The 14,310-nt window shown below is 44.1% G+C and overlaps 1 protein-coding gene and 1 pseudogene across 1 annotated transcript; both read right to left on the bottom strand.

Annotated features, from left to right (window-relative positions):
* Positions 1 to 1,147: 1,147 nt before the first annotated feature.
* Positions 1,148 to 5,044, bottom strand: LOC111726184 (annotated as a pseudogene).
* Positions 5,045 to 7,231: 2,187 nt separating this feature from the next.
* Positions 7,232 to 12,151, bottom strand: LOC100958719 (histone-lysine N-methyltransferase SETD1A-like). The gene is given in 3 exon segments (XM_012806727.1): positions 7,232 to 9,914; positions 9,950 to 9,997; positions 9,999 to 12,151. Coding segments are annotated over 3 exon segments (4,884 nt in total).
* Between the last annotated feature and the right edge of the window lie 2,159 nt (positions 12,152 to 14,310).

Consider the following 14,310-nt stretch of genomic DNA (forward strand, 5'->3'; position numbering starts at 1 on the left):
TGTGGCATCATTGTGATCTACCCATGATACTCCCAAGAAAGCATTAAACAGTGAAGCCTGTGCAGGTATAGGAAGCACTGGCCACCCCAGGCAATGGCTGCATCTGTGTAGATGTGTTTACCGAGCGTGCATCTCTCCTCGCTGTGTTTTCTCCACAGCTGATATTCACTTACAGTGGGAGAATTCTGATGGTGGTTTGACCTAAATGATAACTGAACTAGTTTTAGAAATATGAAAACCTTTTAATAACATCATAGTTACACCCTCAACATAAAAAATATGGATCACCTACAGCTTTAAAGCCAAAAGGTAGGAGTCCCTCTGAGTTTTAATGCTTTCAATTTTCTTATTCTGTGGTTTCTGCCACCACCCTAAAAGATGACAGTGGTACAACCACTTGTTTATTTGCCAACTGAGGCACTAGTTTGAGCTCTTAGGGAAAATCCAGAAGAAGAAATATCACTCTTTCTCCGGGGTCTCCTAAGAAAATAGACCAAAATTACAAATTATTCTGGTTGTTGTTTAATGGTTTTCTCAGCTGTCCAGAGAGTGTGGACTTGTGGTCCACTTCTGCGAAGGAGTCAGGAACCCTGAGCAGGTGTTTTCTTGCCATCCCACTTATGCTGTTTTGGTGCCAACTATTATGGTAGATGCATTCTGGGGGAACTGTACTTGACAAATTAGGCCTAAAGATCGTCTAGGAAGATTTTGAGAGTAAAGTATAAAAAAGGTGGCAGGTTCTGGGATTCTAAGGAGAAAACTCAATTTCTCTGAATGCCTTTAAATTATTGCTCAAATTGCAAGTTCCTATTGGGGGGAAAGGAGCATCAAAATAACTTGCAGATTTATTTGTTGGCAATTTAGAATGCAAAGTATTTTACTTTTAAACTTCTAAGATTTGAAAACAAGGTAGACTAGGTTAAGTGACATCGTTTTCTAAAGCTGAATGTGCTCATTTGGAGCTCAGTTTTATAAAAACAACTTCCTAAAACTGCAGGAAGTGAGGACACTACTGTTTCAATTATCTGTGGTTAGGTGAACTGATCGATTTCAGTTGATAGCATCTCTTTTTTGGGATCAATTTCAGATGATAGCATCCCTTTTTTTCTTAAGGGTATAATAAGTTCTAGAATTTATTTTTCTGGTCTTACACTGCCAGTCTCATCCCGAATGTCTCCTGGGAGGCGTACACCATGTACAGGAACCCATCTTCATCCTTCTTGCTGTCATACACCTTGGAGATGGGCGTGGAGACGCTCACCATGCTGTGTACGTTCTCCAGCAGGAAGAAGGCTTTGTTAGCGCTAAGCTGTAAGTGCCTTCTAATTATCTTGATAAGGTCACTTCACTCATGTTGACATGATCAGGTACGACAAACTTGGTTTTATCCAGACAGGAAGCTGCTTCTCACCCTTATATTATTCTATTATCACCGGAATATTGGTAGGGTACTACTCTTGAATGAGCCGGACATCATCTACTCTCTGTTTGGAGGTGCGTTGCTCCTTGAAGGTCTCCCACAACGTGGCACGGGGAGCGATTGACTGCGTGGAGGTTCCAAGAGGTTCTGGGGCACCACGGAGACTTCTACTTTGGCAATAGCCACTTACCTTGTCTAAAATATATTTTTACTAATTGCTATGATAATAATATTGGTAATTGCCATTTAACTCTCTGCGTCTCCAGTCCCTTTTGAAGTTAAGTAGAGCTTTGTTGATTGATTAATTCTTGCCAGTGCATACTGGCTGCGTCTCTATCTTTAGTTTTTAGCAATTTAATTATAATATGCCTAGGGGTGCAGTTTTCTTAGTGCTTATCATGAGTAAGTTTCACTTTTGCTCTATCTAGATGTTTATTCCTATGCTATGAGGAAAAAATAATATGAGATGGGTGATTTCTTCAAAAATTTCAGATTCTAGGAGAGCTCATTGCTTATAGACTCTGCTTATGAAAAACTAAGAATATCCCTGACTCCCAACTGCATTTCATCCCAATGATCTAAGGAACAATATACCTTGAAATAGTGGAGAGTCCAAAAATGAGTATATTCCCATTAAAAGAATGAGGTTATGATGTGTCCCTAGTGCCTAGCACATAGTAAATATTCAATAAGTGCTTAGATAAACAAAGGAAAAAAGGAGAAAGAGAAAGAAAACTAATATGTCACGTATTTATAAAAAGAAGGGACTGAAGACACCATTCTATATAAACCCTTCGTTTGAAAGTGAACACAAAGTGATGAGCTCCAAGGTTGCAAGCTCATAGGTATGAAGTAGTTGAAGTAGGATACAGGCACAAGTCTTTTAGATCCCACAGAGTACTTGTTATTTCTCCGTCACTGAAGTAAATTTGGATGAGAAATCTTCACTCAGTAGTTTTAAGCATCTACACAATTCTCAGCCATAGATGCTGTGAGCCCACAGGGGTCTCATGAGCCAGCAAGAGAGACTGACGTAAGGTCAAACAAGAGCTATGATAGAGGTCTGTGAAGGATTGTATTTAAAAAGCAAGAGAGTAGAGAAAGCATTCCAACTAGAGCACTTGGAAAGTTTCTTTGAGGAGCTTGCTTTTGTGTTGAATTTCCAAAGATTAGTAAAGTTTCAATATCAAGAGGAGGAGTGAAGAGATTTTTTATTTTTTTTTCAGTTTGGCTGGGGCTGGGTTTGAACCCACTACCCTCAGTATATGGGGCCGGTGCCCCACTCACTGAGCCACAGGCACTGCCGCTGATTTTTTTTTTTTTTTTGAGACAGAGTCTCATTATGTCACCCTTGGGAGAGTGCCGTAGCATCATAGCTCACAGCAACATCAAACTCTTGGGCTTGAGTGATTCTCTTGCCTCAGCCTCCCAAGTACCTGGGGCTACAGGTGCCTGCCATAATGCCCGGCTATATTTTTGTTGTAGTTGTCACTGATGTTTAGCAGGCCCAGACCGGGTTGGAATCCACCAGTCCTAGTGTATGTGGCTGGTGCCCTAACCACTGAAATACGGGTGTCAAACTGAGAAGAGATATTTTTGAACTAAGAAAATGCTACAGATAAGCAACATATTTGAAAATAATACACATGGAAAACTAAACATTCTATTTTAGGGAAACAGTAGAGCTTGGTGGCTAAGAGCTGGACTTGGGTGCTAGCTGTGTTACTGTTTTGTGACCTTGTACTTTAATTGAATTTATCAGTTCAGTTCAAAGGAACTATTTGACTTCCCCCCCCCCCAGTAAACCCAGTTGTGGTTTCATATTGTAGAAACAGTTTTATTTCTTTAAGTAGATCTAAGTATTTAAAAATTTCTCCCCACAGTATGAGTATGCTAAAACAATTTTTGTTTTATTGCTTCTCTTCCTCTTAAAAAATTAATAATATTAAAATCTATTCCATTTGTTTGTAAGATTACTTCCTATATGTAAGTGCCTGTATGTTAACTGAAAATAAGACAGAAAAAACTCAAGAGAAAAGACTCTGAGAAAACATATGTAATTTTTATTAAATAATGTAGAAATAGTCTCTAATACTAGCAGATCATAAGAAGAGGAACTATGTGTTTTTAAATTTAAGAAGCTGAATAATTTTTATAGTCATACACAATGCACTGGGACAATACCAATTATGATTGATCTTACATGCCAATTTGAGTGTGCCTGGTGGTACTCAGATATTTAGTCAAACTGTATTCTGAGTATTTCTGTGAGATTTCTTTTAGATGACATTAACATATAAATCTGAAAACCGAATAAAGAAGATTCTCCCCGAATGTTGGTGGACCTGAATAGAACAAGAGGACTGGCCCTCTACTAAGTAAAGGAAATTCCTCCTGCATGATGACCATTGAACTGGAAATATTTTTTTCCTACCTTTGGACTGGAACTGAAACATTGGCTCTTCCTTTATGTCAAGCCTATGGGCCATTAGACTGGAACTTACACCACCAGCTCTCTTTTGGACTCAGACCAGAACTACACCATTAGTTCTCCTGGGCTTCAAGCTTGTCAATTCACTCTGCAAATCTTGAGATTTGTTAGCCTCCATGATCTCTTCAGCCAATTCCTTGTAATAAATATTCCTCTCTTTCCCCCTCCCCCCTACACATACACACACCCACACATAGACATACACATTGTGTGTGTATGTGCCACACACATACATGTATCTCCTGTTTCTCTGGAGAACCCTAACAAATTAACTTTTCCCTTTAACTACTAATATAAAAAAAATGATTTTTTTTTTCTCCCAAGCGCATGGTTTTAACTGGAAAATGTGCCTACAATGTGAAGCAGATAAATATAATTATACCAAGCTTGGACACCAAAATTTTCATAAAGTGTTACTTTTTAAATAGTGTTTTCTACTAAAGACTACACATAAACTTATCTACTTGAAACTACCTGGTAGTTATTGCAGTTTAAAAGTGCTATCCATTTTTCTTTTTGAGACAGACTCCCTTTGTCACTCTTGGTAGAGTGCCATGGTGTTATAGCTCACAGCAACCTCAAACTCTTGGGCTTAAGTGATTCTTTGTCTCAGCCTTGCAAGTAGCTGTGACTACAGGTGCCCGCCACAATGCCCAGCTATTTTTAAGAAAGGATGTCTAGCCCTGGCTCAGGCTGGTGTCAAACCTGTGAGCTCAGGCATTCTACCCGCCTCAGCCTCCCAGAGTAGGGGGATTACAGGCGTGAGCCACTGCACCAAGCAATAATAGCTCTAACCATTTTGAGTCCAAAGACCTCAGTGTAAATCTCAGCTATATTGATGATATGCTATGTGATCCTGGACAGGCCTCTTTGAAAAGACTCACACATACACACACCCACACATAGACATACACATTGTGTGTGTATGTGCCACACACATACATGTATCTCCTGTTTCTCTGGAGAACAGAGTGTAGCTCTGTAGCTCAGCGCTACAGTAGCACAGTAGCTCAGTAGCACAGTAATTTCCTCATATTTAAAATGGAGATTTATAAAATGTACTTCTGCAGAGTTGTTGGGAGAATTGAGTAAATGGATGTATATACAGTGGACACTGCTGGTACCTGGCCCATCCCCCCATGTTCCTGTGTTCTTTATAACCTTCAGAAGATTGTCCTTGGGCACTGGAAATTCTTTACCAGTTTGAAGAGCTAGAGTTTTACTTCATCTGATGGGAATGGTCTGAGAGGAAGGGCTGACTGGTGTGGGATGACAACAGCCCAGCTTCTTTGCCTGATATGGAATAAATTCCAGTGTGATTTATTCTATAGTATTTCTCTTGGAAGCAGGATGAGGCTGGGACTTCACCTGAAATTGCATCCTCTCCAGGCTTCTTCCCTTTCCTCTCCTGCTCCCTCCATCCCCTTCCTCTTCTCTTCTGGGAGTGTTTTTATTTTTTAAATTAAATCATACCTGTGTACATTAATGCAGTCATAGAGTACAATGTGTTGGGTTTATATACCAATTGAAATATTTTCATCAAACTGGTTAACATAGCCTTCACCTTGTTTTCTTGGTTATTGTGTTAAGACCTTTTTTTTTTTTTTTAATGCAGTTTTTGGCCAAGGCTGGGCTTGAACCTGCCACTTCTGGTATATGGGGCCAGCACCTTACTCCTTTGAGCCACAGGTACCACCCTGTGTTAAGACATTTATATTCTACACTTGGTAAATGTAACTTGTACCCTTGTAAAATGCAATGCACCGTAGGTGTGGTCCCACCAATCACCCTCCCTACCCCCTCCTCCCTATACTCAGCCTTACTATGAAACCAATTTATAGCTTTATAGTAACCCAATTATAGCCCAAGAAGAAGGGGTAAGAGGAGAGGGATGGTAGTGTTTTCTTAATAAATTATATGTTCTCAAATCCTTGGCTTAGAGTCTGCCTCTGGGAGAACCTGACCTAGGACAGTCTGTGAGTGAAAGTGCTTTGTAAACTACAAATAGGGGGACCATATGTCCTGGTTTGCCTATGACAACCCTGCTATATGCCTGTTGTTCAGGTGTACTTAGTAATAGCACTTCTTTTCACAGGCAAAAATATACATTTTATGGTTACTGTTAGTATAAAGCACTCTAGAAATGCTTGACAAAATAGGAAGTTAAAATAATAATGATTGAACTCAGTGAAGCAACTAATTCACCTAATTTCTCTTCAATGAAGGAAATGTTTGACTAACCTGGCATCACAATTTAAAGATGAGTACTATGATTTTTCTAAAATAACATTCAGAATGTGATGTGCTTATTACCCATAGGATGAATATAAGAATATGTTTAAAAATGGCTATTGATAAAATTACTTAAAGATTTTAAAATAGTACAGATTACAAAGGATCATTATTAATACTATATAATGTACGTAAAGTGAAATCTATTGAAAGAAAAAAGTCACCAGCAATAATAACAGTTATGGTAAAATTTTTATTATCAACATTCTCAGATTTCATTTGATGTCTTAAAGCTATGGGCCATTCCCACAAGAGAATAGGGTTGTATTTATGAGGTGGGTCAATGTCTTGAGTCTATGTAGATGTTTATTTTGCTAGTTGGAGAGGCTGAATTGATGGCTAAGATTTTTTTTTTTGTACAATAAAGTTTAACCACAATTATAAAAATGTGGTGTGGGGTTTGTGCTATTAACTATAGTGCTATATATGTATAATCCAGCCCAACAAGGAGGGCCCACCTCACCATCGTGGTCTGGCTGAGCTAGAGTCTCTAGGCACCAGGGTGGGAGGGGAGGGTGGCCCATAGGGTCTGGCAGGAACAGAAGATGGAGCAGAGTTCCAGCACAAAGTCCCTTGGACTGGGGGCACAGGGCATTCCCAGTGGGAGAAATGGCCACAGACCTAGAGACCCCTAAACTGGGTAGGGGTATATGTGGAACATAAGGGGGAATTCTGCTTTAACACAAACAAAGGGTATGTAAACCCCAAGAACAAGTATAGAATATAAACACTGGCACTGCAGGTTTCTACAGCTGGATAAACAGCTGCTGGCTGCTAAAGAAAACATTCACAGCTGCTGCTTCTCTGCCAAGAAAAAAAAAAATTAGGAGATAATGGGGAGGGGTGACAGGAGAGGCAGAAATTGCCTCAAGGGACTGAGGCTCCCTTGCTGGGTGCTGGGTTCTCCAACCCCATACCTGGAGATGGGGGCATGTGGGCTCTGCTGAGCCCACTGAGGCTGGGGCAGGGTGCTGGGGGCTCAGGTATGAAGGGGGAATAAATAGTGTGAGCATTAGTTCTGCTCTAACTCAATTAAGGTAACCACGGCAGTTCTCAGTGCCGCACAGACATGGGATTTTCTTGTCTTCCAGTGGGAACTTGTAATCATAGGTGATCTCCTCATCTACATTGATGGGCTGCTTGGAGTAGATTATGATCTTCTTCTGTGACTTGACAGTGATCACCTTGGCATAGCAGTTGGGCATGCAGCAGTGGTTGATGAATCTTGCCAGGTTTCCATGCTTGGTAGCATCGATCACGGTGTCATGGTCTACTCGGAAAAAGTAGCTGCTGCTGATGCCCTCCTGTACATAGCGCTTCTTCCTCATGACAGCCACCGTCTGGCGGATGGTCTCACCCATGTATTCGATGACCATCTCTTCAGCTGCAATCGGTTCCATGGCAAACAGACCCCACTCATGGATCTGGCTCCTTCCAAATCGAAGTTTCTTCTGGAACTTGGGCTGGTTTGGCTTTAGCAGATCACCATCCATAATGGTAGAGGAGCCAATGGCACTCAGCAGCCGCCGCTGCTCAGACCTGCGCTTGGAAAAAACACGATTAGGCCCCTGAGCGTCCACTCCTTCCAGCTGCCGGGCTGAGATAGAGCACGCATCCAGGCACTTGTTCTTCTCCTCTTTGCTGATAGGGTAGTAGCCTTCACTGCGGGCAGAGCCTGTCTGGTGCTCTCGGAGCCCATCTCGGGCCCTCAGCTCATGTTCTGTAGTGCTCAGGTTGGTGGTGCTGTGAGGGACCCAACGGGTGTTGTTAAGCCAGTTAGCCTCGCTTTTCTGCTGCAGTAGTCGCTCATATGTGAGCTGCAGGTAGTTCATGTCTTCTAAGTCCAGGCCCGAGGTCCAAATGTCATACAGGATGCTAATCTGCTGAAACTCATTGCGTGGCTTAAAGGTGGAAGGTGACAGGTATAGTGTGGGGGGCTGATGACACTGAGTGTTGGAACTGAGGGTGTACTGCCAGCCGGCCCCCTCCTTCTCATTGCTGCCACTCATCTCAGAGGAATCAGACTCCTCTTCCTCACCCCTCTCTTGCTGCCGCAGTTGTCGCTTCTTTGGATTTTCCGCCTCAGCTACCACCACCTTGGATGCCTCTAGAATGTCAACTGCTGGAGCGCTGAAGAAAGCTTCAGGGGAAAGGAACTGCTTCAGGGCCCGAGGGGATGGCTTGGAGGGCTTGTTGGCTAGAGCATAGTTATGATCCAGGAAGATGTGGCAGAGCAAGAGTCTGGGGTCATCTGCCTCATCCAAGGTCTCTGTGGTCTCTGACTCATCAATAGTAGGCAGGGCAGCTAGTCTTTGCAGGGCTGGGGTCAGGGCCAGGTCAGCCATAACTGCTAGGTCTACTTCTGTCCCTGCCTCAGCCTCTTTTTCCTTGGTAGAGTGGCCTCCATCTCCAGCCTGGCTCTGACCTTCTTGGGGCACCTCCTCAGGACAGCTCTTAACAGAAGATTCACCAGCTAGGGGCAGGTTGCAAATGGTTTGCTCCATATCCTGGGGTACTTTGCTAGAGACTAGGTCAGGAGAGTTGGCCTGTGGTGGGTCAGTTAGGGGAGGCTGTGGGGCTGGCACCTCCTCCACAACAGAAAAGAATATGGTTTTACGGCGTTTCTTGAGTGGGGGCAGGAAGGGAATAGAAGATTGGCACTTGTCAGGGCAGGGGATGGGGGCTGATGGCCCAGCTGGTAGCTCTGGAGGTGGCTTGGGCACACTGAGAAGTGGCTCCTCAGCAGGACCTGCAGGTCTTGCTGGAGATTTTTCCTGTTCAGGCAGGGGTGTGCCTGGGGAGCATGCAGCCCCCTCTGGCTCAGACTCTTCCACAAGTGCTAGCACTGGTGTTGGGACTTCTTTGGGGGGTGGTGAGACTGTGAGAATGGCTGCTGGTTGCTCCGCTTCATCTTCATCTTCAGAGGATGACTTAGATGAAGAAGAGGAGCTGCTGCTCTTGAAGTCTGATGTGCATTTGGACGATGAATTGCTTTCCTCATCCTCAACATCTGATGCCTCTGTCTCTTTACTTGTATCCATAGCTTCGTCTCCGTCTTCGTCTTTCTCATTATCCTCCTCGTCTTTCTCTGAGGAGGAATTCTGGGATGCTTCCTCTCCTTTGTCAAGAACAAAGGACGTGCAAGGCATGCCCTGGGTCTTGCCTTGCTCTTCGTCTTCCTTTGGAGGTTTGGTCTCCGAATGTCCTGGCTCCCTGGCTACCTCCTCTTGCTCAGGGCCATCTTTATCTTTTTCAGCTGGTGCAGACAGCCGGGGCTGCTTTTCCTCACTGGCCTCTGAAATCTCTGATGGCTCTTTTCGCTTTACCCTGAATGAAGGCAGCTGCAGGGCCCCTTGCGGGCCTGATCCCAAGGCGAAGGCCTTGATGCCTGTGGTACCCCCACTTTTTGCCCAATCTACAAGGGATAGCTTGCCAGGTTCTTTGAGCTTCATCTTCTCTTTATCCTCTTCCTTGGCTTTCTGTTTGACTGCATTCTGGAATGGCTTGGCCTTTTCTTCCATACTTTCCCACCATCGGTCAAAGGCTTTAAAAGCCACGTTCTCCACCATCTTGCGTTTAACGTCTCGCTGTATGATGCTCTTCATCTCTTTGACTACAGTGGACATCACAAGGCCCGTGATGTCTGTTGATGATAGGGCTTTGCCATGTGTTAGCTCTGGCAGCTGTGCCTCTTCTGGAAAGACTGAGGAGCACTGAGGCTTGACTGCTATGGGCAAAGATGGGAGGAGGGCTGGGGCCTGACTACTATAGATAAAGGCAGGTGGTAGGCCTCCTGAGTATGCCCCTTGGCCCTCTTGCCCTTGTATATACAGAGCATGGGGCAAACCATAGGCTGCTCCCTGGAGAGGTGGGAATGGGAGGATGCCCTCCCCAAAGTCCCCACCAGGAGAACCAGCTGAGGCAGCAGTCAACCCCTTGCCCTGATGCAGATGGTGGAGTGATGTTACCATCTGTGGAATCCCTCCCCACTGAGCCCCAAGTTGATCTGTAAGTTCCAAGGAGTTCACAGAGTCATACGTGTAGGGGAGTGGTGGAGGAGGAGGGGGGTACTTGGGTAGTGGTGACCCATCAGATCCTGGTAGAAGGTAGGTAGGTTGGTGGGGAGGATAAGCAAGGGGAAAGGAAGAAGGGCAGGGAGGAATGGGGGGAGGGAGTGGAGGCTGCTGAGGGGGTGTTGGGGTTAGAGGGAGTGAGTTACCCCCGTCATCATCGGAGATCTCCATGTCCTCTCCAGAAAAGCATGGAGAAGCCTGGTTCTGTCTGTTGGCCCTGGAGGACTCCCAAGTAGCCCCTGGTTCCCCACTCCCTGCAGGTGCCACATTCTCAAAATTAGCCAGGGCTGGAGAGGGTGTGCAGGGCCCGTGACCTGACCCAGAAGGCACCACCGTCCCTGTGTCTCTAGCCCTAGGTCCTGTACTGTTATTTTCCTCCTCCACTGTGACAGAATCCAGGAAAGAAAACTTGGAACATTGCTCCTTCAGCAGCATTTCGATACGGGAATCCAGGCTGCTGTGTTGTGCGAAGGGCACACTCTCAGTGGTTGTCTCTGGGGCTGGGGAACCAGAGCTGGCAGATAAGGCTCGGTAGAGAGAGGTCTGAGTTTCTTTTCTTTCACGGTTGGGCCATCGACCATCCCCGCCCCCACCGGGTTCTGGAGTTTCCAGGAGTGAACCCTCTAAGGCAGGAGGCCAATAGTTCTGGTTCACAGGCCAGCTGGGCTCATGGGGAAAGTAGGAAGTGTAGGAAGATGGGAATGGCTCAGCTGTGTTTTTATCATAAGTGGTCCCAGGGGGCTCTTTTCGAGTTGCCCGGTGGGGTGGGTAGGAAGCATGGCGCTTGTAGCGATTCCATCTTTCATAATATGCTGGGTAGATTGAGTTAGAACCACGAAATTGAGAGGATAGCGGGGAAGAAGAAGATATGGACAATGAGGAAGAATTAGCAAAGGATACAGAGGTGGCTCTAGTGGTGGCTGGAATGGTAGTAGAGGTGGCCATGGAGACCGAAGACGCAGAAAAATGGCGGCGCGGAAAGGAATCTTGGTACCTGTTCGATAACCGCCGGTGCCTGAAGAAGGTTGAAGTGGTGCTTCTAGAGTAGGCAGAGTCCTGAAAGTTGGAGATGCTGCCCCCAGATATGTAGGGGGTTCCATGGAAGGATTGAGGGGTGAACTGGCCAAAGGAAGATGGAGTGCCTTGTCGACCGCTGAAGAAGTTTGTGTTCTGGGAGCAGGGGATGCCATTGCCAGTGTTGCCCACCACAACAGTGTCTGCTGAGTATGAAGCCATGTCAGAGGAAGAGTGGTGATGGGATTCAGGCTTCTCACTCTGAGGTTGGCTCTCAGTAGGCACAGTCTGAGGGGTGTAAGAGCCATTCACAATTAGTTCATAGTACTTCATTCGTTGTTGTCCTTTGATGTCAAGCTGGACGTGGATGATATTGCCCATGACGGAAGTATGGTGAAGGTTTCTGATTGCTTCCCTGGCGCCCCGAGCACTGGTGAAAAGCACACGGGCCAGGCCCAACTGCTTGCGAGTACGGGGATGAAAAAGAATCTCTACCTCTTGTACTTCACCATACTTTTGGCACATGTCTTTCAAGAAGTTTTCCCTCACGTTGTCATTCAGCCTTGCGAAAGTCACTTCCTTCCTTGGGATCTGTCCGATGTAGAACTCATCCAGCTTAAAGTTAGGTACTGGGAGGAAAAAGTCTCTCTTTTTAGGCCTGATAATGCAACGGGGGTCTTTGACGTTTTCAACTGGTATGTATTTTGAATTATTGACACTAAAGCGAATTCCATCATAGCGGTATACCTTCTGAGAAGTTCTGCGAGATGGAGGGTCCAAGGCAGGATCAATGATGAGCTTATAGTTCTCCCACTGGAAGCTTGGGAACTTACGCCTGTCTTTCCCACCTTCCCGATCCATCTTTGTTTACACTACGCGACGCCCAACGGTCCTAACGTCCACTCTTGTACTGTCCTCGCGGAGATGGAGTGGGCACAGTGTCTGCATTCGCACTTTCGCCATGGGTGTCACGTGCAGAACCAAGGCCAACGGCAGAGGCTTCACTTCAACTAGTGCACTATAAGGCTTAGGAGTTGCAACCCTGGAAACCTGAAGATTGTTTGCCTCCCTCAGAGAGTGGGCTTCACCACAACAACCCTGCTTCTCTATCCTGAGGTTCCTGACAAATCGGCATGACCGAAAGCCATGACTAGTCCCTGAGGCAAGGGGGATGGGTGGAAGGGGAGGAGGCCAGCCTGACAGCCAAGATGATTACAGTGTTCAGGATAGACTTTTATTAGTTGAGAAATATGGCCAGAATATGTAGGGCACAGTGGCTCACACTTGCAATCCTAGCACTCTGGGAGGCTGAGGTGGATGGATTGCTTGAGCTCACGAGACCAGCCAGAGCAAGAGCAAGACCCCAACACTACTAAAAGTGGGGAAAAAAAAAGAAAGCTGGTCATTGTATTGGGCACCTCCTGTAGTCCCAGCTATTTGGGGGGGCTGAGGCAAAAGGACCTCTTGAGCCCAAAAGACCGAGGTTGCTGTGAGCTATGATGACACCATGGTACTCTCTACCCAGGGCCAAAAAGTGAGACTTTGTCTCAAAAAAAAAAAAAAAAAGTATGTGTAGAGGAATTTCTCTTATACAATGCATATGGCCACATCAAATAGCCTACTGACAGAAGGGTGTGTTTGCAGAAAACATAGGTTATCAGTGATCCTCAAGCAATTGAATGAGCCTAGAAGCAGTGGTTCTGCCTTAACCCAATAAATTATTAAAACATATCAAAACAAAACAAAAAAATAACCAAATAACAACAAAAAAAGTTTGCTGAAAAAGATACTTCAAATCCTTTTTTATGAGAATTTATATGTTCTTATTCAAATTTGAATGTTACATACATAGTAGCCTATTACCTGTCCAGTTTCAGTATTTCTGAAAATATTCGTCTGTACCTAAGTTGATATATCAACATTTTTCCCACTTGAGGGACTAAAATAAGGGTAGATCTTATTTCTTTCAAATTGTATTAAATATCTATGATAGAATGATTAGCAACATTTCCTATAATTTAGCCGTGATGTTTTAAATTACAGTAAGGCAGATTGCTTAAGTCTCTTTGTTATAAAAATAATTAGCACAAGTTCCTTTATAAGTAGAAACCTTATTGCATCTTCTCTAGCAATTACTAGCCTCAAATTTTAAATTGTGACTTGGTGATGAAGGCCTTTTTGAATGAATAAATACTTCAATATTTATGTCATGATCATCTAGTGTAAGCCAGGCACTATGCTGGGCCTATAGCAGTGAATATGATGGGTAAAAAGTCCCAGTTCTCATGGAGCTCAGTCAAAACAATATTTCCAATAAAGCTTTTGCTCTGTGATTATGCTTGACCAGTGTATGTGTTTTTACCTTTTAGGGGGGTGAGTTACTTTCTTTTCTTTTTCTTTTTTTACTTTATAAATCATATTTATAATTGACATAAAGTTATTTTCCCACACTCACTGTTTTATTTTTTATTATTATTTTTTATAGATTTAGGGGTATAAATGCAGTTTTCTTTTTTTTTTTAATTTCTTATAGCATAACTGTGTACATTAATGCAATCATGGGGTACAGTGTGCTGTTTTCATACACATTTTGAAATACTCTCATCAAACTAGTTAACATAACCTTCATGTCATTTTCTTAGTTATTGAGTTAAAATGTTCATACTCTGCTTTTAGAAAGATTCACTTGTACCTTTGTAATATAAGCCATAGAGGTGACCCCACCAATCACCCTCCCTCCCCCCATCTACCCCCTCACCTCCCCTCTCCCACCACCTTCCCATATTCTAAGGCTATAATTAGGTTATGACATTCCTATAAAAGCTATGAATTAGTTTCAAAATAGGGCTGTGCACATTGGATACTTGTTCTTCCATTCTTGAGATACTTTGCTAAGAAGGACATTTTCTAATTCCATCCATATAAACATGAAGGAGGTAAAGTCTCCATCTTTCTTTAGGGCTGCATAGTATTCCATGGTGTACATATACCACAGTTTATTGATCCATTTGTGGGTTGAT

This window comes from Otolemur garnettii, unplaced genomic scaffold, assembly GCF_000181295.1.
Source record: "Otolemur garnettii isolate 467f Iridium unplaced genomic scaffold, OtoGar3 scaffold00056, whole genome shotgun sequence".
In the NCBI taxonomy this organism is placed as follows: domain Eukaryota; kingdom Metazoa; phylum Chordata; class Mammalia; order Primates; family Galagidae; genus Otolemur; species Otolemur garnettii.